The sequence below is a fragment of the Vulpes lagopus genome, chromosome 8, assembly GCF_018345385.1.
Source record: "Vulpes lagopus strain Blue_001 chromosome 8, ASM1834538v1, whole genome shotgun sequence".
Classification (NCBI taxonomy): Eukaryota; Metazoa; Chordata; class Mammalia; order Carnivora; family Canidae; genus Vulpes; species Vulpes lagopus.
Window position 1 is genome coordinate 7,562,795 of NC_054831.1, and position 27,171 is coordinate 7,589,965.

At 37.6% G+C, this 27,171-nt stretch overlaps 1 protein-coding gene across 6 annotated transcripts in view; it reads right to left on the minus strand.

Moving 5' to 3' along the window:
• DIS3L2 (DIS3 like 3'-5' exoribonuclease 2) overlaps window positions 1–27,171 on the minus strand; it is a 349,588-nt gene that overhangs the window by 247,563 nt on the left and 74,854 nt on the right. For all 6 annotated transcript variants that reach the window (XM_041765744.1, XM_041765743.1, XM_041765745.1 and 3 more), the window contains one exon: window positions 25,761–25,862. In XM_041765744.1, the coding sequence (XP_041621678.1) occupies window positions 25,761–25,862 (102 nt within the window). The remainder of the gene's footprint in view (window positions 1–25,760; window positions 25,863–27,171) is intronic.

Here is a 27,171-nt window from a genome sequence, read left to right on the forward strand (position 1 = left end):
AAACAAAAACAAAAAAAGAACAAACAACAACAAAAAGAGAAACATACTCAAATATAGAAAGCAAATTAATGGTTATCAGAAGGAAGGTGGGCAGGGGTATAGGTGAAAGGGATTTAAGAGGTACAAACTTTCAGTTATAAAATAAGTAAGTCACAGGGATGAAAAGTACAGCATAGTGAGCATAGTCAATAATATCATGATGACTTTGAGTGGTGACAGATGGTAACTACACTTATTGTGGTGACTATTTCTTAATGTATATAATTGTCGAGTCACCATGTTGTGCATTTGAAATTAATATATGTCAACTGTAATTCAACTTAAAAAAACAGACACAGATCAATGGAACAGAGAGCCCAGAAATAAATTCACACATATATGGTCAATTTATGACAAAGGAGCCAAGAATATACTATGGGGAAAGACAGTTTCTTCAATAAATGGTGCTGGGAAAACTGAGCAGCCACATGTGGAAGAATGAAACTACGCTACTGTCTTACACCATTTTCAAAAATTAACTCAAAATGGATTAAAGACTTAAATGTAAGACCTAAAACTATAAAACTCCTAGAAGAAAACATAGGTGGTAAGCTCCTTGACATTTATTGGGGCACCTGAGTAGCTTAGTGGTTGAGCATCTGCCTTTGTCTCAGGTCATGGATTCCAGGGTCCTGGGATCGAGTCCTGCATCGGGCTCCCCACATGGAGCCTGCTTCTCCCTCTGCCTATGACTCTGCCTCTCTGTATGTCTCTCATGACTAAATGAATAAAAATCATTTTAAAAAAAGATGTCTCAGGGCACCTGGGTGGCTCAGCAGTTGAGCATCTGCCTTTGGCTCAGGTCATGGTCCTGGGGTCCTGGGATCGAGTCCTGTAAGAAGCCTGCTTCTCCCTCTCTCTGTGTCTCTCTTGAATAAATAAATAAAATCTTTAAAAAATGTAAAAATAAAAAATAAAATTCTTAGTGATTATTTTTTGAGTATGACTCCAAAACCTAAAACAAAAAAGGCAAAAATAAAGTGGGATTATATCAAACTAACTTCTGCATAGCAGAGGAAATTATCAACAAAATGAAAAAGCAACCAACTGAATGGGAGAAAATATTTGCAAATCCCTGATAAGGGATTAATATCCAAAACATATAAGTAATTCATGCAGCTTTTCAAAAAGACAAAAAGCAAAACCCAAACAATCTGATTAAAAAATAGGCACAGGATCTAAATAAACTTTTCTCCAAAGACAACCTATAGTTGGATAACTGGTACATAAAAGATGTTCGACAATACTAATCAACAGGGAAATGTAATCAAAACCATAATGAGATATCACCTCAAACCTGTTAAAATAGTTATCAAAAAAAAAATAAAGCGAGAAGTAACAAGTGTTGGGAGGATGTGGAGAAAAGGGAACCCTTGTGCGCCATTGGTAAGAATGTAAATTAATGCAGCTGCTATGGAAAACAGTACAGAGCTTCCTCAAAATATTAAAGATAGAACTACCCTATGATCCAACAATTCTACTTATGGGTATCTATTCAAAAGAAAAACATAAATTTGATAAGTTATATGCACCCATGTGTTCACTGCAGCATTAATTACAACAGCCAAGGTCATGGAAACAATCTAAGTAAACATGGGTGAATGAATGGATAAAGAAAATCACACATGGGATGCCTGGGTGGCTTAGCGGTTGAGCATCCGCCTTTGGTTCAGGGCATGATCCCGGGGTCCTGGGATCGAGTCCCTCATTGGGCTCCCTGCAAGGAGCCTGCTTCTCCCTCTGCCTTTGTCTCTCTCTGCCTCACTCTCTGTGTGTTTTTCAGGAATAAATAAAATGTTTTTAAAAAGGAGAAGAAGAAGAAGATCACACACATACAATGGAATACTATAGTTCAAACATAAAAAAGAATGAAATCTTGCCATTTGTAACAACATGGATGGACACTGAGAGGATCATGTTAAGTGAAAAAAGTCAGACAGGGAAAGACAAATACCGTGTGATCTCACTTGTATGAGGAATTTAGTTGGGTAGCATCAAGAACTCCAGCTTTGTTCTTTTAAATTACCTTGGTTGTTTTTGGTCTTTACATTGACATCTATACTTAGAACCAGTTGCCACACATGAAAATGCTTGCTATGACTGTGTTCAATCTGTTCAATCTATAGATCAATTTGGAAAGAACTAACATTTTTACCATAATGAGTCTTACAGGCCATGAACATTTAGTTAGGGCACCTTTAACTTCTATCAATATTATGTAGTTTTTAATGTTGAGGTCTTGAAGATCAACCACAAAATTTATCCCAAGGTACTTGTTTTTCTATGCTAATATAAAGGGTACCATTTTTCATTATTATTGGTTTGTTGCTGATACATAAGAATACAAATAATTTTTGGAGGCTGAATTTGTATTTAGCAACTTTCATCCTTTAGGTTTTCCACATACACAATCAAGTAATCTGAACATAATGACCACTGTCTTCCTTTTCCAGTCCTTACACCTTGTCCCCCATGCTTTATTACTGACTATGACCTCTGGTATGATGTGAAATAGAAGTGGTAACAATCAGCATCTTTGTTTCATTCCCACTATCAGAAGGAAAGCTTTCACTGTTTCAACATTAAATACCATGTTTTGCGGGGTTTGTTTGTTTGTTTTTAAGCCTTTATCCAATTAAGGGGATTTCTTCTCCTACCAGTCGGCTAAGAATTTTTATCAAAAATGGACCCTGAATTTTACCAAATACTTTTCTGAAAAAACTGAGGTAATCATAAGATTTTTTCCTTTATTCTGTTAATGTGGTTCACTATATATATATATATATATATATATAGTTCACTATATATATAGCCTGGATGGTTCAGTCAGTTAAGTGTCTGCCTTTGGCTCAGGTCATGATGCCTGGGTTCTGGGACCAAGTCCTACATCGAGTCCCTGCTCAGCAGGCAGCCTGCTTCTCCCTCTATCTTTGCCTCTTCCCCAGGCTTATACTTGACTCACGCTCTCAAAAAAAAAAATCTTTTTTTTAAATGTGGTTCACTGTATTGAGTTTTTCCCATTTTTAACAACTTTATTGAGATATGATTGACATGTAGAAGGCTGTACATATTTAACCTATACAGCTTAATGATTTGGGTGTTAAATACACATCCATGAAATCATGACCATTACCATCAAGATCACAGACATACCCATCACCTCCCAAGTTATTTCCCACCTTCTTTATTTTACTTTATTTTTGTGGTAAGAACACTTAACATAAGATCAACCCTCTTAGCAAATTTAAAGTATACAATACAGCACTGTTAGCTACAGGCACTATGCTGTATAGCAGATCTCCAGAACTTATCTTGCATAATGGAAACTTTGTACCCTTGCCTGAACTATCACCTTCCCTATTAACAGAATTTTGAATACTAAACCAACATTGCATCCCTGGAATAAATCCCATTTGGTTCTAATATATTATTTTTTTCTATGTATCTATGGATACATTATTTATTTAGAATATTTGCATATCTATTCATGAGAGAAGTTTTCCTATAATTTTCTTGCATTGTATTGTCTTTGTCAGGTTTTAACAGCTAGGATATGTGGGCCTCAAAAGACATTTTTTTATTCTCCAAAGAGTTTTGTAAAGTTGATGCTATCTTTCATAAATATTTGAAAGTATTCACCTATAATGCCATTTGACCCTGGAGTTTTCCTTGTTTAAAAAAAAAAAAAAAAGAAAGAAAGAAAAGCTAAATTAAAGATTCAATTTCTTTACTAGATATAAAATTATTCAGATTTGCTATTTCTTCTTCTAACCATTTTGCTGTGTATTTTAAGAAATTTGTTTATTTCATCCAAATTTGGCCTTTACTTTTGAAAAATATTTTTGCTTGGTATAGATATCTAGGTTGGCAGTTATCTTCTTGCTATACTTTTTTAATAAGTAGGCTCCATGCCCAGCATGAAACCCAGCGCAGAGCTTGAACTCACAATCCTGAGATTAAGACCTTAGCTGAGATCAAGAGTCGGACACTTAACCGACTAAGCCACTGAAGTGCCCCACCCCTTCTTTCTGTACTTTACAAGATACCATTCTATCATCCTTCAGCTTCCATCACATTCATTTGAGAAGTCAGCTGCTGTTCCTTTGAAGAGCTCTTTTTCTCCTAATTTGTAGGTTTTCATTATGTTTTTCTATAGCATGCCTACATATGATCTGCTTTATATTAATCCTGTTTGGTCTTTCTTGAGTTTCTCAAATCTGGGGCCTGATGTCTTTTATGCATTTTGGGAAATTCTCGGTTGTATTTCTTAAAATACTGTTTGAGTCTCATTCCCTCTTTTCTCATAAGCTCAAAGTATACAAATATAATGTGTTTTCTTTGTATTTAATATGTACTTAATCCTTTTATTTTCTCCATGCCTCAGTCTAAGTATGTTTTACTAAACTATTTTCCAGTCTACTAATACCCTCTTCTGTAGTATCTAATTTTAGCTAAACACATATATTGAATAAATCAATCTCTATTATTTTTTCAGTTCTAGAATTTCTATCCATTCATTCTCTCTCTATAAATAATAGTTCTCTGGTGAAATTCTCTATCTTGTCATCTATTATCTTGAGCATATTGGCTCAGTTATGTTAAAAATCAATTTCCTATAACATCAAAATCTAAATTACCCATGGGTGTGTTTCTGTTGTTTTTTTTTTTCTCTTGGTTTTTGGTCATTTGTCATACATGATGCTTTTTTACTAAATGTTGGATGTCAGTGCAAAATTGTAAGAGCTCTAAAAGATATTCCTTCCTTCCTACGAAGATTCACTTTTCTTTTAGTAGACAGAGACCATGCTGACACAATCAGAAACTGAGATGATCTGAAGATGGATTTTCTGCCTCTTTTAAGTATACAACACAAACATTTTTATTGTGGGGTACAAAATACATACGATAGTTCAATAATCAGTCAAGAGTTCAAGTAACTCTTAAAATGTACTTGGGCAGTTCTCATATTATAATGTTCTTCCATATCCATGCTTATATGAATTTTATCTTTCTTGGCTTTTTTTCTCCTCTGATCCTGGGCCCTCTATTTGCAGGTACCCTCCAAATCCCTAAAAAGTCTTCCCTGCAGTACAAAAAAGCACATGCATACATTCTGTGTCTTAACCTACATTAGAGATTCAGGATGATGGCCTAAAGAACAGGGAGCCCTTCCCAACAGTGCTTCTAAGAAATAACAGCTAAAGCTTCAAGGCAAAATAGAAGAAAGGAAAATAAAATGAATAGTAATTTACTCTTTTAATCAATTTTGGACCTCAGGGCACCTGAGTGGCTCAGTCAGCTAAGCATCTGCCTTTGGCTCAGGTCATAATCCCAGGATCCTGGGATCCAGCCCCACGTCCAGGCTTCCTGCTCATGAGAGTTGGTTTCTTCCTCTCCCTTTCCTTTGTCCCTGCCCATGCTCATTCTCTTTCTCTCAAACAGATAAATAAAATCTTAAAAAAAAAAAAAAATTGGACCTCAAAAGAAGTGTCAAGTAACTCTAAAATGTATGAGTTTAGGAAAGTCATTTAATTTATTAATTCTAAGACAAAAATAATACTGCAAGTATCTTTCTCCAAAGGAACTTAAGCTAAGCAGATGACTTCTGCTGAAAGAACAGAATTTTCCTTTCAGATTAGAAAAATTTAAAAAGCACTCTGGTTTTTGCATTTGTTAAAGTACTTTTCAAATGTTAAGATATTCCTTATTGTTATAAACAAAGAAACAAAAACAGGTTTTGAAAATAAGACTTCCTGGATCCATTTAGGCCTAACAGATGATATAAACTTTCTGTATGCTCCATGTGGGGAGCACATGGTCTGTTATATTCAATGATAAGATATTCCCTTATCTGGTGTACCGCAGATGTCCAAAATAATACTTGTTAAATAAATCACCACATCAATGAATTAAGAGAAAACTGATATATCAGTACCTTCCCCCTTTACTGTATAAACATATTTTAAACGATTTTTAAATAATTTTTTTCGATTTTTAAATAATTTTTTTATTTTTTTAAATTTATTTATGATAGTCACACAGAGAGAGAGAGAGAGGCAGAGACATAGGCAGAGGGAGAAGCAGGCTCCATGCACCGGGAGCCCGACGTGGGATTCGATCCCGGGTCTCCAGGATCGCGCCCTAGGCCAAAGCAGGCGCTAAACCGCTGTGCCACCCAGGGATCCCCCGATTTTTAAGTAATTTAATAATAAAATTGGCATGAATATATTTTCCAAGTTCCATACAACCTTAACAGGAGTACCCTGAAAGTTGAAAGTATGAACAAAAACCCAAATTCAAGAATTTTATAATTTAGAAACTGACTTTTCCTCTGTTGTCAGACATTGCCTCCTCATGAATTAAATCAATATACTCCAGGGGCACCTGGGTGGCTCAGTGGTTGAGTGTCTGCCTTTAGCTTGGGTCATGGCCCCAGGGTCCTAGGATTGAGTCCCACATCAGGCTCCCTACGGGGAGCCTGCTTCTCACTCTCCCTATGTCTCTGCCTCTCTCTGTGTCTCTCATGAATAAATAAAATCTTTTTAAAAATTAAATAAATAATATGCTCTGACATGTTTAGAAATGAGTGTGTGAACAATGAAAAAGAAATACTAGAGTCCATCAGTCCATCTTGCAAAGGAATCCACACCTGCAATATGCAGAATTTAGAAGGCCCTAGAAGAATACCTATCACACAACACATACTCGATAAATGCTAGTTGCCATTTTTAACATCATATAGTGGGAGTCATTCATAGGAAGCAACACAAATAATACCCAGAAGATCAAAAACCACTGGAACGTGAACAGAGACAATAATAAAGGGCTCTCTGTTATGGGTGAGAAACATTTGAAGGCTTTTTCGATTAAATAAAACAGAAACCTTGAGTAGTAGTTCTGGAGATACAAAGGAAAAGTCTCCCAGTAGCAACAACCTGTGTAGGGGAGAGAAAAAGAGGTACAAGCAGAGAACTGCAAACAAAGGAAACAAAATGTGTATGAAAAGAAAATGTAGACTTGCAGCTATATGGTGCCCATTCAAAGACCTCCCCTCTGCAGTGCCCAAGCTAAGGGTACACTAAAGGTTGCCCAAGAGAGCAAAGGGCAAGTCATGGAAGGCCTTTATGTCACATAAAGAAACATGAATGGTAACAAAGAGCTAAAAGACTCTAGTCTAAGCTAATATTAACTGAAAAACATGTGAACTACAGCATCTGGGGGCTCTATGAAAAAACAGGACTATCCTGGAACAATTAAAATCTACAATATCATACTTAACTCTCTAAAACAAGGGAAATTAAGATGGAAACAAATTTTAAAAACCATCTGTAAATATTAATGAAGAAACACTGCAGAAGACATTTATAATCAACACAGTCCATCTCTGATATTCGGCGGGGGTGGGGGGGGTTATATCCAGCAACTTGATCCAATGCTGTATATTCTCTTCCAATTAAAGTTAGTTCTTAAGAAAACAAATCTTTGCTTTGAAAGACCACTAAATTTAGTAAATTCACCCCGTACTTTTTAGTCATAAAATTTTACATCAAAAGATCATTTTTCTTACATTCTGGAAACGATGAAATTGTTCAACAAGTATTTATCTCCCACAACTGCATGTAAGTTACAGCTGCTAGATGCAAGGACAAGAAAATGAAAGAATGAAACTCACATTTTAAAAGCACCTATTTGCCAGACACTATTTTGGGTTATAGTTGTAACTCATTAATCCTTACCAAATAATTTACGTTCATTTACACATGAGGCCTCTGAACCTCAGGGCTAGTAAGTAAAGGGGCTAGAATATAGACCTCAACGTAACTTGAAAAGACCGCGTTCTTTCTCGGATCCCATGAACATAAACACAAATAAAACACAACTCTTGCCCTCATCAGCTTAAACTTGGGAGGAGTACAAGCTTATTGTTCCTTTGCCTAAAATATTCTCCCCTCCCCTGAATTTTCATTTGGCAAACTCTTTTTTCAAACTGAAATTCAAATGTCAACTGTTTTAAGAAATTTAGGCAGAGCTGTCTCTACCCTCCTCTGACCTCTGGCATCTACCTTCAAATCTCTGTAAGGAATATTTGATAGCACCATGGCTGCTCTGTTTACATGTGATCTCAAGCAGTCAAACTGTGTTCATCTTTGCTCCCCTAGGACCCAGGTCAGTGCCAGGCACAAAGGAGCCAATGAAAAATGTTGGGTAAATGAACAGATGGTAGATATCACCCAAACAGAAGTGCCAGTTTAAACTTTGAATGTAGGGCAGCCCCGGTGGCTCAGCGGTTTAGCGCCACCTACAGCCTGGGGCGTGATCCTGGAGACCCGGGATCCAGTCTGCGTCGGGCTCCCTGCATGGACTCTGCTTCTCCCTCTTCCTCTCTCTCTCCTTTCTGTGTATTCTCATGAATAAATAAATAAAATCTTTTAAAAAAAAACTTTGAATACATAAAGACCTCTGTGGAAAAGTGTATAAAGAAAAGAAAGAAGGCACAGGGCAGGAGATTGGAAAAGACTACAACTAAGTGGAGGAAAGAGAAATCAACTAAGAAAGAATAAACCAAGGAGAGAAACAGAACCGGGCCACAGAGCTAATGGGGCATTATTACAAAGAGGATGGAAATCTATGGTCTTAAATCACTGTAGAAGCTCAAAGAAAATGAACCAAGTGACCAATAAAAGTGACCAATTAAAAGTGACCAATAAAAATGGGTAGGAAATCAGTGATGACCATGAAAAGAACAACTTTAGTAGAATACTGGGTTAGAAGCCAAACTGTAGAATCTAGACCATTGTCGAGAAAGAGGCAGTGGGTCCAAAAAGTCTAGCTATAAAGAAAGAAGAAAAGAAACAGAAGCACAAAAGAGAAATGTGCACAAAACAAGAATCTGTACACTTAGAGATATACACCTCTGTCTCTGACTTCAAAGTACAGATGATTCAGCTTTATGCCTATGTATCCACCAAACTGAAATCAGGTCCAACGCAAATTGCCAAACACAGAAAGAACACACTTAAGAGACATAGCTAACATTAAAGATGATTAAACCAATGTTCAAAATATCAACAAGGTCAAAAGATGGGTGGAAAACAAAAGGCAAAAATTAAATAAATGCAAAGTCTTTTATTGATTGTGATTTTTATTTAACTAAAGGATGGGTATGACCTGGTGGTACACAGACACCGTTTGAAAAGTTTTCTCGGGGATCCCTGGGTGGCTCAGCGGTTTGGCGCCTGCCTTCGGCCCAGGGCGCAATCCTGGAGTCCCGGGATCGAATCCCACATCGGGCTCCCTGCATAGAGCCTGCTTCTCCTTCTGCCTGTGTCTCTGCCTCTCTCTCTCTCTCTCTCTCTCTCTCTCTCTATGTCTATCATGAATAAATAATAAATAAAATCTTTAAAAAAAAAAGTTTTCTCATCTTTTGACCCAGTAAATTGCACTTGGAGATTTAAGTTAAGGAAACAATCCTAAAAAATAAAAGTTTAAAGGTGTTCTCCACAATATTATTTAAGTAATAAAAAAAATCATAAACTAAAATATCCTATAACATAGGAAGGGTATTAAAAATAAAAAATATTCACTCGATGAAACATCATGCAGTACTTAAAAGTGATGATTCATTTAAACATTTTCTGAGTGCATTTATTTGTGTCTAAAAATCTTGGTAATAAACTAAGACAATATTTATAGTAAATAAAAGCTCACAATACTAAACTACATATACATAATATGAATATGTATACTCATTGTATAGAGGCATTTTTGAAAAGCAGATAACAATGACACAAAATGCTAAGAGGACAACAGTACTTGTGTTAGTGTATTATTGAATGCAGTGTTCATTCCCTATCTCAAAACAACAGTAATAAACACTCTTCTTCAACAGCAGTAACAAAACAACTCAGCAAATGCCCACATTTTTTCTTTTTTCCCACTCAGATGACAACCTCTCCCTCTCACTCTCCAAAGAGAACGATCATCAGTGCCAAAGGCACCTACAAAAGCAACAAAATAGAACTTTTGATGCTCCAGAAGTAACTCACAAAACTATAAAGAGTCTTCAATTCACAGGATGGAGGGGGTACCATTTTGAAATGCCCAGAATAGGGGATCCCTGGGTGGCGCAGCGGTTTGGCGCCTGCCTTTGGCCCAGGGCGCGATCCTGGAGACCCGGGATCGAATCCCACATCAGGCTCCCGGTGCATGGAGCCTGCTTCTCCCTCCGCCTGTGTCTCTGCCTCTCTCTCTCTCTCTCTCTCTGTGACTATCATAAATAAATAAAAATTAAAAAAAAAAAAAAAAAGAAATGCCCAGAATAATGACCTCCATGTTTAAAGGAATCGGAGCAACACAATTCATACACTGCTCATACAATAGACTAAATACCAAAGAACACAGGTCATTTCAGGGACAAAGTTATGTATATTCAAAAGACTAATTCCTTTTGAGTCAGAAAATTTTAAAGACAGTATATTTTAGTGATTAACATTACAAAAATCAATTTTTACTAAACACGGAGTCCCCATATGACCCCAAAATTCTACACTTTGGCATATAATCAAGAGAACTGAAAACGTGGTTGTTTATAAATTTTCATGGTAGCATTATTCATAATAGCCAAAAAGTGTAAATAACCCAAATGTCTGTGAACTAATAGAAAGATAAAATGTGGTACATTTGTACAGTGGTATGCATTTAGTTATAAAAAAGTAATGAAGAATTGATAAATGCTATAATAATGATGAATCTTGAAAACATGCTAAGAACCCAAACACAAAAGGAGAAATATTGCATAATTCCATTTATATGAACTGTCCAGAATAATCTGTAGAAACAGAAAGAAGACTAGTGGTGCCAGAGTCTGGGAGGGAAGGGGACAAGGGAGCGAATGTTTAATGAGGACAAGGTTTCTTTTGGGGATGATGAAAATGTTCTGGAATTAGACAGTGGTGATGGTTATAACATTGTAAATATATTAAAATCACTGGATTGCACTCTTTAAAGTGATTTTTAAAATAAAATGATAAAATGTGAATTTTATCTCAGTATTATTAATTTAATCACTTATGGCATAATCTAACCTCTTACCAAAGTAGATGTCAGAATGGAAAGATAATTCCAATTAAATGATAAATAATAAATCATTTTTATAATGTGGGTACCCCATTTATTAAAGAACAATATATCTTTTTGATTAAACCTCAAATATAGACATTTAAACAGTTTCAGACTGCTTTTGTTTAGATTTGCTTCTTCTAGCTCTTTACCCTCCTAGCTATGTTCTTTTTCTTTAAAATCTCATCTGATACAAGGCACCTGAATAGCTCAGTCAGTTAACCATCTACCTTTGACTCAGGTCATGATCCCTAGGTCCTGGGATCGAGCCCCACATTGGGCTCCCTGCTCAGAGGGGAATCTGCTTCTCCCACTGCCCCTCCTCCCGCTTGTGTTCAGGCTCCCCCCCTCCCTCTCCAGTACAGAAATAAAATCTATTAAAAAGATAAAATTTCATCTGATGCAACAGCATATGATACTATAGCAGCACAGAGGAAAAGGAAAAAATAATAATGCTCACATTTCAGAAGCTTTTTCATACCATGGATTATTTCAAGACATAAAATTCTGAACACTGAAATAACTTTTCAACATCCAGTAAGTTTACTTTTCAAAAAGACTATAACTATTGCAAACTACTAAAAGCAGGCCTCAAACAATGGTTTAGGAAACGAGAAATAGTCTATCTCATAACAAACATTTGTTAAACACAGTGTAGGAGCCAATTCTTCAAGAAAAAAAAATTAATGAAACTAGAGAGTAAGAGAAATGATATACGACTATTTGAACTTAATATAAAATGATCTCCTAAAAACGATGATTTCCTAAAAAATGGGAGAGAAGGTAGGTTACATGACATTTATTAGAATAAAAATAACTGATGATATAGATTGAAATCTTTTTTCAATAAACTAGTTTTTTTCCAACTACACCTATAAGAATAACCTCTCAGACCATCATTTGTTATAGCTAAATAGAGAAGGGAAGTGTGTGTGTGTGTGTGTGTGTGTGTGTGTGCGCGCGCGCGCACGTGTGTGTGTTTGGTGGGAGTGAAGGTGACCAGAGTCTAATTCTGCTAAAATAAGGAAATCATTACCTCAAATCTCTGAAGACCTAACAAATTATATTGTACTCTCAACTCTCCCCCAAGACTAGCTATAATAGAGTATGTCACATATATGCTCCTCTTTTCTCTAGAGTGCTAAAGTAGTTTTTATTTTAAAAGAAAGAAGAGTTAATTATTTAACTATCCACCATCAGTGCTTCTCAAAATTTAACATTCATGTAAATCACTCGGGGCTCTCGTTAAAAAAACAGATTCTTCACACTGGTGGTTGCCAGAAGGAAGGAGGGTGACAGAGTAGCAGATAAAGAGGATTAAGAGTACAGATATCTGGATGAGCACTGAGAAATATATAGACTTTTTGAATCACTATATTGTATACCCAAAACTAATATAACACTATATGTTAATTATACTTGAATTCAAACTACTTTACATTCAGACTTCATTTCCTCCAGAAGTTTATTTCCAAAAAGCATTCCGTGACCCTCCACAAGCAGGCAGGGTATCCCTACTGTGCGCTCGCACCGCACCCAGGGACTTGATCACCACCCTCACCACTCTATATTGCCCTGCTTGGCTGACAGTCTCAGCCTGCGTTCCTCAAGAAAATCAAGCCCTTACACACTGAGGCACCCATTATACATAACAAATAGACTTTTCTACTTTGCATCTAGAATGGCACTATTTAAGTACCACCTTTGGGAGAATTGAAAAAATAGTCACTGCAGTCATTTTCTATATTCTGTGATTTAGAACCAGATCCTGCCTATCTTATCCCATACCATGTTCCTAAGGTACAGCATGGTGCCCAACTCATAGCAAGCACTCAACACCTCCTTGGTGCAGGCGTTACATGAGTGAAGGAGCCTGCCCTTGCAGACAGGCTATATTCTAAACCATTTACCCAAACCATTAATTCTGTGTTCCAATCCTGGGAACACAGAAATCCCCTGGGTTCCTGATCATCAACTCACTTCCGGTGTACAGCTTTACACTCATCCCTTTAAACTGATCTTTGTCACTTGCCTCAAGCCATGACCTTTATCTGACCTACTACCGCTCACCTCTACTACATCCTGTACTCCTGGCAATTTTTCCAGTGACACAAATGGGCCTGGTTTGACACTAAAAAGACCTGAATGGAGAACCACTTATTTTTTCTCTGATCACCCCAAGTGCCAACTCCATGCTATCCACTGCTCAAGTAAGTTGCCACAAAGGCCTGAAGCATACAGGTAAAGCCTGGGGTACTGAATGAGAAAATGAATAGAGCAGCGGTAAAGAGAGAGAGCCATGTCCACAAGTTAAGGCAGACAATGTGCTCTCCAATCAATTTCCCCGGCTTCTAAGAATATTACTTAGACCTTCTGCAGGATCTATTTCTAACTTGATCAAAAAGGAACTGTAACTATGACAAACACATATAGAACTCTTAATGGCTAAGTGTCATACATATTAAAGAGGATAACTCAAAAAAAAAAAAAAAAAAAGAAAAGAAAAAAACCACATACTCCAGTCAAATACCTTCCAAGAACCCACAGAAATAAGGACTCTTTAGAATTTTCTGACTCAGGGGTACCTGGGTGGCTCAGTGGGTTAAGCGTCTGCCTTTGGCTCAGGTCATGATCTCAGGGTCCTGGGACCCAGCCCTGCATCCAGCTCTGGGCTGAGCGGAGAGAGTGTGCTTCTCCCTCTACCCCAGCTCATTCTCTCTCGCACGCTCTCTCAAATAAATAAATAAAATCTTAAAAAAAAATTCTGATTCAATAACAAAAGACTCAAGAACTAAAAGCCTGAATTACTGAGATAGAGTCAAAACAGGAAGACACAGTTCCCATGCTGTTAAGATAAGAGTGAGAGACCTGCGGCGAGGCTCCTATGGTACTTGCTAGAGTAGGCGGAATGAGGGTCTTCACAAGGTCTAACCGCACTTCTAGAACAGGAGTTCACAAACTACTGCTCACAGGCCACACCCAGCTGTTTTTGTAAATGAAGTTTCACTAGAATATAGCTGTGTTCACACCACAGAGGCAGAACTGAGAAACTGCAATGGAAACATGGTCGGCAAAGCCTAACCTAGAACATTTACTATCTGGCTTTTACAGAAGTTTGCTGACTCTTGCTGTAGTACATGCTCCCCAAAAAAAAAAAAAAAAAAAAAAAAATCACCATTAGGACATCTCCCTTCTCCTGGCCAATTTTAAATGTCCAGGGCTCTGTTTTCTTCTGCCACAGAAAAAAGGAACACTCCAGATGGCAGCTATTCCATTCAGCCTGGGCTCTGGAGTGAAGATACTACAAAGTGAGGCTCTTGGTGATCTTGATGGGCAAAGAGAAAAGTAAAAAATATACAATGTTGTTCCACCTTAGCTACCATACAACTTTCCAGCAATTTAGATACTTCAAAGGAATGCATAGTGACATGCTAACATTTTATATCAACATTTTATGTCTACTATAAATAAACATTATGGTGGTAAATTCAAGAGCTGGGAATAGAAAATTTGAGTTATTACATGCTTAGCTAAACTATGACTCTCAGTCTTCACTTCAGGGAAGAATAACAGTAATATCTGACATTTCTTAAACACAATGTGCCAGCATTGCTGTAAGTACTTTATCTACATTAATTCATTCTGTACAATGAATGTGAATTTCACTAAACCATCTCTATGGAGTTATGGAGGATTGAATTAGTTTTCTAGCAAATAATCCTGAAATATTAATTGGGAGTTTCCCAGCACAAATAAGCTACTCTATCCTTAAATGATACATTCCTTATTTCAGACATTTCAATTTGAATTACGGAGATCTGAAGGCATGTTTAGAGCAGGCAAGAACCTGAAATATTTGATCCCAGAGCTGGCAATAATGAAGAAGAAAAGATGATTGTTAAAAATAGGCTTGTGTATATAACAATTTGGGGAAAATCTGATCATGGTAGTAGATATACCTTACCTACCATATTGCTGTGGGTGGAGGCTACAAAGACTTTGCCTTCCACCATTAAGTACCTTCCAAGTCTTTTTCAGGCCTGCCACACAGGCCAAGAAACCAAACAGTTCTAAGAAATCCTAATTCCACTGGAATTGAGAACAATCCAAAATGATAGTGGTTATATAAGAGATTGGATTAAATATAATCTAGTATGATGGGTGCATATTTAAAGAAGAACTTGGAAGACAAAACTTTAAAACAATCACTTGAAGGAAAAGCTAGTTGTCAGAGGAAACAATTTACTGTATGAGACCAATTTCATATGACCATAAGAAAGTTTGGAAAAGCCATTGAAAATTGGGGATTAAATGTGCACTCTGATTTTTTTTTGTTTGTTTAATTTAGAACAAGAGTGGTAACTCCTATCAACGCTTCCTTTATTCTTTCAAACTCATTATTTCTTTCTGTGCCAATCTCTTCTAAAATACCCTCCATACTTCTATTATTCTTCTGCTGAAGTATCTTTGCATAAAAATAAGTTTTCTTAGTAACTGTATAATAGAGATGTTAGGAATATAGAATAATTATCCCTGCTTCTCCACCCTCCTTAATTCATGTATAGACTTTGCTCTGTTGTAAATTAAGTGAAATAATCCTGTCCCAAAAGTAAATTAGACTTTGCTAACAAAGTACTTAATTGATTTATTCCGACTGTATCCTCTCATTCTGATGGAAGTGTTCAACAAACACCTGGAGGATGAATGAACAGCATTATGGGTTTCCAGTGGGTATCAATATATCAAATCGACTCTTGCTTTTCTTACTATAGTTTTTAGTATTCAGACAAAAAAAATAGAAGCTAATTTTCAACGAGGAGGAATTTCACTTGAAATCTATCCCTGGGACGCCTGGGTGGCTCAGCAGTTGAGAGTCTGCCTTCGGCTCAGGTCAGGATCCTGGAGTCCCGCAACTGAGTCCTGCATCAGGCTCCCTGCATGGAGCCTGCTTCTCCCCTCTGCCTGTGTCTCTGCGCCTCTCTCTCTCTCTTTCTCTCTCTTATCTCAAATGAATAAATAAATCTTTAAAAAAAAGAAAGAAATCCACCCTGACTCTTCAGCTAATCAGATCCTGTTTCACACTGTGGAACGGTCTAATTGAGTCTCATTTTAATACACTCTTGTCCTTCTCCTTTCCTCTGATTTTCTCTGGGTCACTCACTACGGCTACATCAACTAAGCTCCTCACCCTAGTTCCCAATCAAGCAAGACAGGCAACATTTATTTTTTTTTAAATTTTTTTTTAATTTATTTATGATAGGCACACAGTGAGAGAGAGAGGCAGAGACACAGGCAGAGGGAGAAGCAGGCTCCATGCACCGGGAGCCCGACGTGGGACTCGATCCCGGGTCTCCAGGATCGCGCCCTGGGCCAAAGGCAGGCGCTAAACCGCTGCGCCACCCAGTGATCCCGACAGGCAACATTTAAACAGCTTTGGCTCCTCCTGTAGGCGGCCTTTGCTTTTAACCCACCTCCTAGATCCAAGATACCAGAACTTAATTCTGGGCTCCCAGATCTCCTTTGGTACAACTAAAAATAGGCCCAGAATTCTGGCCCTCAGAGTTGGTCTTCTGCTTTAGTTCTTGCTCTCAGTACTGCTCTAGTCAATTCTCCTAGTTTGGCAGTCAAATGTTATCTCCGACTCCCAGCCCAGTCTGTTTGTAGTAAAAGAGTCTCATATCTCTGAAATTGGACCCCTGTCTCAAAGCCCCAGAGTGACCCACCTCTTACATGACAACTGCCTACCTGCCTTTTGAATACCTGCGTCATATGCCTCACAAATCTGTGATCTACAGCTGGGTCAGGATGACAGCTGAGTCTGTGACCTCTTGTTCTACAGGCTGTAGCTCTTGATTAAACTTTATATTTAGATCAGCTCTCTCAGTATCTGATGCACTATCTAAAGCAGATGTCTGGCAAGGTTATGACACATTCCCAACACCTGCCTTCAATAATGCCCTGAGAGGCTATTATACCTCTCTAGTCTTAAAATAAAACCACTAGAATTCTAATCAATTTTTCCTAAATTATCTATTTTCTAAGGATTAATACTAGGCCTTTGGTCATTTCAATTGACACAATCATCCTTTTTACCCATGATGGCAACTCATGATACTACCTAATGCTTAGGCATATATTAAAATTTCCTGGATTTATGCTGATTTTTATGATACCTGACAATATCTATATATAGATCCATTAACTCTCTTCTTTATATCTCTGAAATAACAAATATCAATGAGATCATGAAATAAGAAGATGTGAATCTGAATCCCAACTCTGTCATTCCCTAATTATATATTCCCTAAATAAGTAAAATGTATAAGGTAAGACTTGGGTTTCTCGTTTATAAAATTGAGATAGAGACGACAGCAGACTAAAGAATGGTGTGAGGCACTAAATACAGTTTTATGGCACCCAGTAAGCACTAAAAAGTTAGGAATTGTCCAGCATCCACAGGGTTTATATATGCTTGTGATATACTATACTGGAATATTAAGAGAAGGAAAATAATAGGATAATCTTACTATAGTTAATTAAAAAAATGAAGGACAAAGTTCTTTAATGATTATGGGAGATGAACTTGATGGGGCAATGGAAAGAAAAGGAAAAAGAAAGAATGCAAGAGGCAGGGTGAAGATCAGATAAATCACAAAGGGAAGAGCATAAATGCTTGGGCATTTATAGAGCAAAGAACAGTATCCATGGGCTTCTGCAAAAGGGGCCAAGGCTGTTGGGTCTCCCTGGAGGGCAGGAGCTTGAGAACTGTTTTTCTTTACCAATGTCTGGGAGAGCTGAGAGAAGGGCCACAGCACTCAGCCAATGGCCTGGCAGGGACAGCCTTACTCCACATACTCCTCCCTGAAACTGGAAATGTTCACAATCCTCTATTGCCAAATTGTTCTCAACCAAAGTCTTTTTTATTCTAAAACAAAACCAAACCTCTCTTCTCCATTCCCACCCTTCAAACCTCACTACAAATGTAACTTCCTTGATGAAACCTTCCCCAGTTCTCTCAGAGTGTAGTACTCCCATAACAAACATGTATTTCTCTTGCTGTTTTGCAAACCATACTACAATCGTTTCCATCCTCATCCCAGCCAGCCAATGAGCTCCTTAACAGCAAAGCCTGTGACCCTTTCCAAACAGTACCTCCATCATCAAGCATGGAACCAGATGGGAGGAGGATCAGAAGCCACTCAGTACCCTGCACAGTTCCAGGCAGAATCATCAGAATCCGTGAAATGGCTCCTAACCATTTAGAGGACATCCCTCACTTTGAAAACCTGAGGAAAACAACAGACCCTCAGTCTAGAAAAATGCATGTGTGTGTGTGCGCACACACACACACACACACACACAAAGGGAGAAAAAAAAGAAAAATAAACCACAAGAGCCATAAGCTAAAAGTCATGAGATCTGGATTCCACTCCCTGATCCTGCCGAAAGCTCCAAGCTCTCAAGTCACTTAATGTCCCAATTGGCAAAGTGAAGACTATATTTTGCCCCTCAACTATCCTTCATTAGACATGTGTAATAAAAACTACATATATATACTACAAATGTGGAAGAATTCTAAAATTAAAATTGTTATATAAGAGCAAATTATTGTTTATGATTGCCTCACAGCTTGACTCTTTAACAGCTATCTATTTTGCCAAAAAAACACGCTGTGAAAGAAATTGACTATTTACTACTACAGCTAAAAGAATTGTTGTTTTTTTTCTAAAACCCCAAAGGCCCTGTAGTTTACATACCCAAAAAGGGTGAGCACAACAAGCATAAAGAAGCAAAGATGAATAATCCAATTAATTCACATTTGCTCACACCATTGACTACAGATTCCTCTGATAACAATATGCTTTTGTACTAACAAACCTGTAATACAATTGACCAGTATGCTTTGAGATGTTTATATTCTACATGTCAGGGATGCTTGAGGACAGTCTGAATATTCTCTTCTCTCTAGTTTGACCCTGTCACCAACAACTGTCACAGGTGGGCTACAGCCAACAAGGCTCCCTGCTTCAGAATGGGAAGCTGTGAAATACTTACTCTAACTAACAAGGCCTATGAGATATACCTAGTGGGGTTGCTAATATAAAAAGCAATTGTCAGGCAGCCACTGTGAAGACCCTAGGAGCTTCACAGAAAAGGAATAAGCAAGGAACCCCGGGCCATCCTCTACACTTCAAATCTTCTGAAAGCTGAAGACGGCCTATGCACACACCAAGGCAGTCTCTGGGTCATTTCCCCTAATCTATTACTAGTAACTCAAAGGAAAGCGTCCTCCTTGCCAGTCTAGGCCTCTCTATCCATACCAATCGCTGCTTAAGGGGATGTTATCAATAAAGAGAGGGCTCAGGATCTAGTAGATTAAAAAATGCCTTCCTAGATTTGAACACATCATATGGATTATGAAAAGCCTGAGTTTGTTGACACCTGTTTCACTAGACCTCTGACTCTCTATACCCTCAGAATCCATCAGCCTTTTCTCTAAACCAGGCAGCACTGATATTTTTGTTTTGTTTTACAAATGTTATCTTTTTAATGCTTGTAATACATGATATCCCCTATTTCATTCCTGATATTGGTGACTTATGCCTTTTTTATTTTTGTCAGTTGTACGAGAGGTTTATCGATTTACTGATTTTATCATAGAACCAACATTTTCTTTTCTGTTTTCAATTTCATTGATTTCCACTTTAGACATAGATGGAATTTAACCAGCATCATTCATACCCCTTGATGCAGGGGCATGGGTTTCTCCATGGTCTCCTTAGCTTATCTCTAAATGCTGGCTTGCCCAAGAACTCAATACTCAGCCTTTTTTCTTTAGCTACACTCTCTAGGTGATCTCATCCACTAGCACGACTTTAACACCACACATATACTGAAGACTTCCAAACTGACATCTCTAGCTTCAATCTTTCCTTGGAGCTTCAGGTTCATTTGTCCAAACATCTTGTTTTATTTCTTCATTTTCGGTAATTTTTGTGGCTTTACTGATATATAACAAACTGCATATATTTAAAGGGCACAAACTGATTGGTCTTGACTTACAGACACAATTATGAAATTATCCCATCAAGATAATAAACATGTCCATCACCCCCAAAGCTCCCTTGGGATCCCTCGGTAATCCATCTCTCCTACTCTTGCCCCAGGCATCCAATGATTTGCCTTTTCTCCATACAAATCAGTTTGCATTTTCTAAAGTTTTATGTAAATGGACTCATACAGAGTATATTCTTTTTTGCTTAGCTTCTTTCATCCATCATAATTTATTTTGAGATTATCCATGTTGTTGCATGTATCAACAGTCCATTGATTTCTCTTTTTTAACTGCTGAGTTGTATTTGTTGAATAGGTATAGCAAAATTGGTTTTCATGCTGATGGACATGTGTGCTATTTCCAGTTTGGGGCTATTCAAAAAAAGTGGCTTTGAATGACTATATAAGTCTTCATGCAGACAAATGCCTTCATTTCCCTAATGTAAATATACAGGACTAGAAGGGATGGATCATGTTAGGTGTGTGCTTAACTTTTTAAGAAATTGCCAAACTGTGTTCCAAAGTGACTGTACCATTTTATATTCCCCTAGCAGTGTATGAGGGTTCTAGTTGCTCTGTATCCTTGCCAACAATGGTTTTGATTAATATTTTGAACGTTTGCCATTCTAGCTATTTTAATAGTTCTATCTTGTGCTTTTAATTTGTATTTCCTTAATGACTGATTACATCAAGTATCTTTTCCTACACTTATTTGCCATCCATATATCTCATTTACTAAGTATCTCTTCAAATCTTTAATACAGTTTTTAAATAGGCTGTCTGTTACTGAATTAAAATAGTTCTTTATGGTCTAGATAAAAGTCTTTGGTCAGATAAATGTTTTGCAAATATTTTCTCCTAGTCTGTGGCTTGCCTTTTTGCAAGTATTTAATGAAGAGCAAAAGTTTACAATTTTGCCCAAGTTTATTGACTTTTCTTTTATGTTTCATATTTAAGAAATATTTGTCAAATCTAAGATCACTAAAATTTTCCCCTCTTTTTCTTATAGAAAGTTCAAAATATCTACAACCTATTTCAAGTTAATTTCCATATACCGTACAAAGTAAAGGTCAAAGTTTTATTTTTCATATGGTTGCACAATTGAAATAGCACATATTTAAAAACATCTTTTCCTCCACTGAATTACATTGGCACCTTTGTAGAAAATCAATTAATCATACATGCCTGGGTCTGTATAGGAGTCTCTACTCTCCCATTGATCTGTCTATCTTAACGCTACCACACAGTCTTGATTACCAGGGCTTTATAGTAAGTCTTGAAATCAGGTAATATGCAGCTCCAATTTTGTTCTTTGTTTGGTTATCCTAAGGCCTTTGCATAATTATATAAATCTTAAAATCAGTTTATTAATTTCTACAAAGAAGTCTGCTATTATTTTCTTTGGGATTGGGTTTAATATATAGATCAATCTGAACAGAACTGTCATCGTAACAATACTGAGTCTTTTAATTCATGAGCATGGGGACACCTGGGTGGCTCGGTGGCTGAGCACCTGCCGTTGGCTCAGGGAGTGATCCTGGGGTCTTGGGATTGAGTCCCACATCAGGCTCCCTGCAGGGAGCCTGCCTCTCCCTCTGCCTATATCTTTGCCTCTCTCTCTGTGTCTCTCATGAATAAATAAATAGAATCTCTTTAAAATAATAAAAAATTTTAAAAATCATGAGCATGGTATTTCTCACCATTTATTGAGGTCTTATGTAATTTTTCCCAGGAGGTTTACAGTTGTAGTGTGCATGTCTTACACATCTTTGGTCAAATTTTTCCCTAAGTATATCATAATTTTGATTCTACTAAAAAGATACTTTAATGTTTTTAATTTCCAATTTTTCTTTGCTAATATGTAGAAGTACAATTGATTTTTTTTATATCAAACTTCTGTCCTTCAACCTTGCTAATCTCACTTATTAGTTCTAGCAGTAGATTCCTAGGATTCTAGTAGATTCCTTAGGATTATAATATGGTCTTAGAAAATCATATGGTCTAAGAATAAAGACAGTTTTACCTCTTCCTTTCCAATCTGAATGCTTTTTTTTTTTTTCTATTGCCTTATTGTACTGGCTAGAATATCCAGGGATGAGAAGGGACATTTTTACCCCATTCCCAATATTGAAGGAAAATCACTTAGTCTTTCACCTTACTAAGAATGGTGTTAGTTATAAATATCTCCAAGATGTGCTTTGCCAGACTGAGGAATCTTTTATTTCTATTTGCTGTTTTTATTATGAATGATTGTGGACTTCTGTCAATCACATTTTCTGCATCTATTAAAATGATGACATTTGACTGAAATATAGTGTTATTATTAGTCAGTTAATACAGTGAATTACAGCAGATTGCTTTTCAAATATTAAACCAACTTTGCATTCTTGAGATAAACCCCATTTTCCCATGTTGTGTTATCCTTTTAATATAATATGTTGCTGGATTTTATTTACTAAAATTTGTTGAGGACTTTTTAAACTATGTTTGTGAGGAGTACTGGCCTATAGCTTTCTTCTAATGTCTTTTCCTAGTTTTGATATTAAGGCAATGCTGCCTTCATAGGAGGAGTTGAAAAAGATTTCCTCCTCTTGCATTTTCTGAAAGCATTTGTGTAGACTTGGGATTATTTCTTTCTTAAATGTTTAGTAGAATTTATGAGTAATGAACCATCTAGGCCTCCATATATTCTCAGCATCTCTATTAACATGTCTGAAAAGAAATTAAAACTTAACATAGCCAAGCAGAACTCATAATTTTTGCACCCAAACATGTTCTTCCCTACTATTCCTCATTTTAATTAATGATATCATACTCATTTTGCTTAAACTAGAATCTTAATCCTTGATTCCTCCCTTTCACTCACCCTACTCCTCATATCCATATTCAAGTCCCATCAGCTCTACTCACAAAATGTATCCCTACTTCTCTCCATCTATGCTATCATGACCCAGTATATGCCTCCTGACTAGTCATGCCAATGCGTAACAGCCCCCACTGCATTCCAATCTCCAAATAGCAGCCAGAGTGATTTTTGGCTAAATAAGACCATGTCACTCCCTGGCTTAAAACTCCCATCTGGCCCTTAATCTCTTCTGCCTTTAGATACTAACTGTAAAATAGAACAACAACAAGCTATGTCAATGTGTAATATTGACTGTGGGAACACTACAAGAATTTCAGTAAATTTTTATCTACTTAACTAGCTCCAGTGACCTAGCAATTACAAAATCACAAACTTAGGCCTCTTGGGAAAAAACACAACTTTGCTGTGTTAAGTCTCAAAGGAGGTATAGGTTTTTGTCTAGAAGCAAAGGCACCAAAGCAGAAATAAGAATGCCCAAGTCTTACACTGTCCTTCTACAACTTGACAACAAACACCTTCACCTCCAAACTACCCTCATCTTTCTGTCCAAAGCTAGGGTGCATCTGACAATACCAGAAAAGGCTGTGCTTGCTGGTCTTAAATACAAATGGAGTGAAGAACAAGGAAAATAATGTAACTGATTTGTTTATTGATATGTTTGGGGTTTTTAGCCATCCCCTGCCATAGCCAAGGTAGGAAGGATGCCAGGCAACTTGACCTTGCTCTTTTTTTTTTTCCAAAAGTTTTATCTATCCATCTGAGAGAAAGTGTGCACGAGTGGGGAGAAGGGCAGAGGGAGAAGGTGAAGCAGATTCCCCGCTGAGCAGACCCCCAGGATCATGACCTGAGCAGGAGTCAGACACAACCAACTGAGCTCCCAAGTGCTCCAGCCTTGCTCTTTTAGAATCAACCTCATTCACCTCTGCAGAGCTCAACAGGTGCTGTAATATATGCTCTCTATTATTTTTCAACCTGTCAACACCTTGCATCTGCTCTGGTCAGCTCTAGAATCACAAATTTGTAGTTACTCTTCTATTTTTTTCTATTCTACCCATTCTCACTCCTTAAGTTAAAGGAAACCACCATCTTTCTTGTTCCTTCTTTGGATCATCTTCACTCTAATTCTGCCTCTTTACTCCCTCAAATGACTTCTAGGGATACCTCTTTAGTTTGACCAGACCCTAATGTACTCCTCTTATCTTCTTAGATCTCAACACTGTGCTAGATGCTGCTTTCCAGAAAAGAGTAAATGGCCTAAATCAATAAACATTCCTAGGACCTGGAACCAACCCTTAGCTGCACTTTTCAGAATCAAGGGAGGATATAACCACAACTGTCAGCAACTGGGGGTGCACTGGGGGAATCGAGGCTAGAAATTGATTCATAAAACACTCTGTACTTAACTTCATGGCATTAATAATAATTATCTTTAAATTTGTGTGTGATTAGTATCTGTCTCTTCCTACATGTACTCCCTCAGACTAAAAGCTCCATGAGGGCAAGAGTGATGTCTATCTTGATCATTATTAACATCCCTACACCCTACAAATCCCTGGCACATAGGTCTAACTCAGTTACTCTAGCTTTATCAGATAAAAACAAATTTACATCTGGACAAAGCTCTGAGATAAGGTAGTATTTTCCCCATTTCTATAAAAGCTAACAATAAAAACTGACATTGCTTGAGCTGCTACCATGGGTCAGGCACCATTCTAAGATTTTTACATGTATTCTCATTTAATCTTCATGACAAACCTATAAAGTAGGTACTATGATTATTCCATTTTACAGGTGAGGCATTTGAGGCACAGAGAGGTTATATAATTCAACTGAGGTTATACAGGTAAGTGGCAGAAATGGAATTCAAACCCAAGGATCCTAGCCTAAAAGCTCACTCTATTAATCCTATAGTACCACTCACCGAAGACAACACTATATTCCTCAATACCAGTGAATTGAGCCAAATAAAATAAAAGAAATGAAGAAATGCTATAAAGAAAAATCTAGACTTGGACACACAAGTTGCCAGTTCTACATGAAAATTCAAAGAAACTGCTACTATGAATCTTTCCAGTGCCCAACCTTTATTTAAAACAACAGTCAAAAACCACATCTTTCTTTTCAATTGACAAACATATATGGAGACTGAAACCCAGCATATTCTCATGTTAAAAACATTTTCGTCTGCCACCAGATCTCTGTTTTATAAAAAGACAGAGTCTATTTTTTTCTGCCAAGGGAAGCCCAATCACCAAACTGTAACTTACAGAACTAGGTATGTGTTGGCTGAATTTTCCCATAGAGGCAGCAAGAATGTGCAAACACTGCCACCATGCCTATGGCTTTGTCCTTCTAGTTTGCCCACCATTAATGTGAGGAAATATTACATATAGTTTGAATGTGCCCTGCAAGCTTTTCTTCTATCCTAAAAATTATCAGAAATCAGTGCAAGGCATATGACAGGGAAGACAGATCACAGGGAGGGAGCGAGGAGAACAACTCAAATCATTAGATGTCTGCCACCCAGATGCTTCTAAGTTCTAAGCATTGCATGGCCTACTTCTGAGGCAACCACAGGACCTCAGCAGTCCATGACTACTCCAGTTTATGATGTCTCATGGATGCACCACAGAATAAAAAGGCCCTGAGTCATCTATTATTAGAAAAGGAAAATTTAACTCACCTTCCACTGTTCCTCTGGAAGGAGCTTCACGACCACCAGATCCCCATTCAAGGCTCTATTACGAGCAACAACCCCATCAATAAAAATGTCTCGATCACCATCCTAGGTTGGAGAGAGAAAATAATCAGTTTACCAAGGCCTGGAACCAAAAATTATTTCCCCCTTTTTTTTTTTTGTAAAGATTTTATTTATTCATGAGGGAAAGACAGACAGAGAGAGAGAGAAAGAGAGAGGCAGAGATACAGGCAGAGGGAGAAGCAGGCTCCATGCAGGAAGCCCAATGCGGGACTCAATCTCGGGACTTCAGGATCACGCCCTGGGCCAAATGCAGGCGCTAAACCGCTAAGCCACCCAGGCATCCCTATTTCCTCGGTTTAAAAACTGTAGACTCTACAATCTGTCCACTAACTCAACAAGAGAGGGCAATCAGTCTCTTTGGGCCTTATAGAAATGGGAATGAACACAAAAGAGCAGGTTAACAGAATATTTCTTTTATTTTTTATTTTAAAGATTTTTATTTATTTATTCATGAGACACACACAGAGAGCAGAATATTTTTAAAAATTTCAAAAAAAAATTTCAAAAACATAGGAGAAAATCTCCTACAAGCAGACCAAAAACAAACAAAAATATATAAAGCAAAAAACTGAGATTATATGTTTCCATAACTGAAATGAGAAAGGAGTAAGTTATCCTTTCTTGTTTTAAATAAAATAAAGCATGATGATACCTTTTGTACACTGATTTTTAAGTATCAAAGAAGGGTAAAACATAGAAGGTTTGCAAGAAAACAGAAGAACAAAATATAATCCCCCAAGAACACCAACTGAAGACAAGAACAGCAACTAGCTCCAGGATTTGAGTTCTCTAAGGAAGAAACCAGCAAAATTATACTCCTCCTGCCAAGAAAATGACAGAGAAAGCAAACTGTGGTTGCTTTTATGGAGACCTAAGTAGAAGGCAAAGAAGAAAAGGAAAGGGACATGAGACTCATGAAGCATTCTCACACTCTTCCACCTCTCTGACTAAGGAGCAGGGTAAACTCCCCACCATGAACACAAGGCATGGACACCTTCAACCTCAATCACATGCTTATAAATAATCCACTTTAGGGACAGTTTAGTCTCAGGATCTTTGGGGTCACACAGGAAGACTGAGGGTGCCTAAGTGTGGCAGAGTTCCTAGGCATCTGAGCAGGGAAGCTGGCTGCAACTGGTGAACCCAGGAGTGGGCTCTCAGCTCGGGGTTGCCATAAACCAGAAACCACAGCATGTCCTGTGCAACCGCTCCCCAAAGAGGGGCCCAGCAAGCAGCAGAACAACGACAAGAACCGCCCCCTCCCTCCCCGAGGTGGAGCGTCATGGATGCAAGCTGCAGAAGTCTGCAGGGTTTGGAGACTCAAAATGAAGTT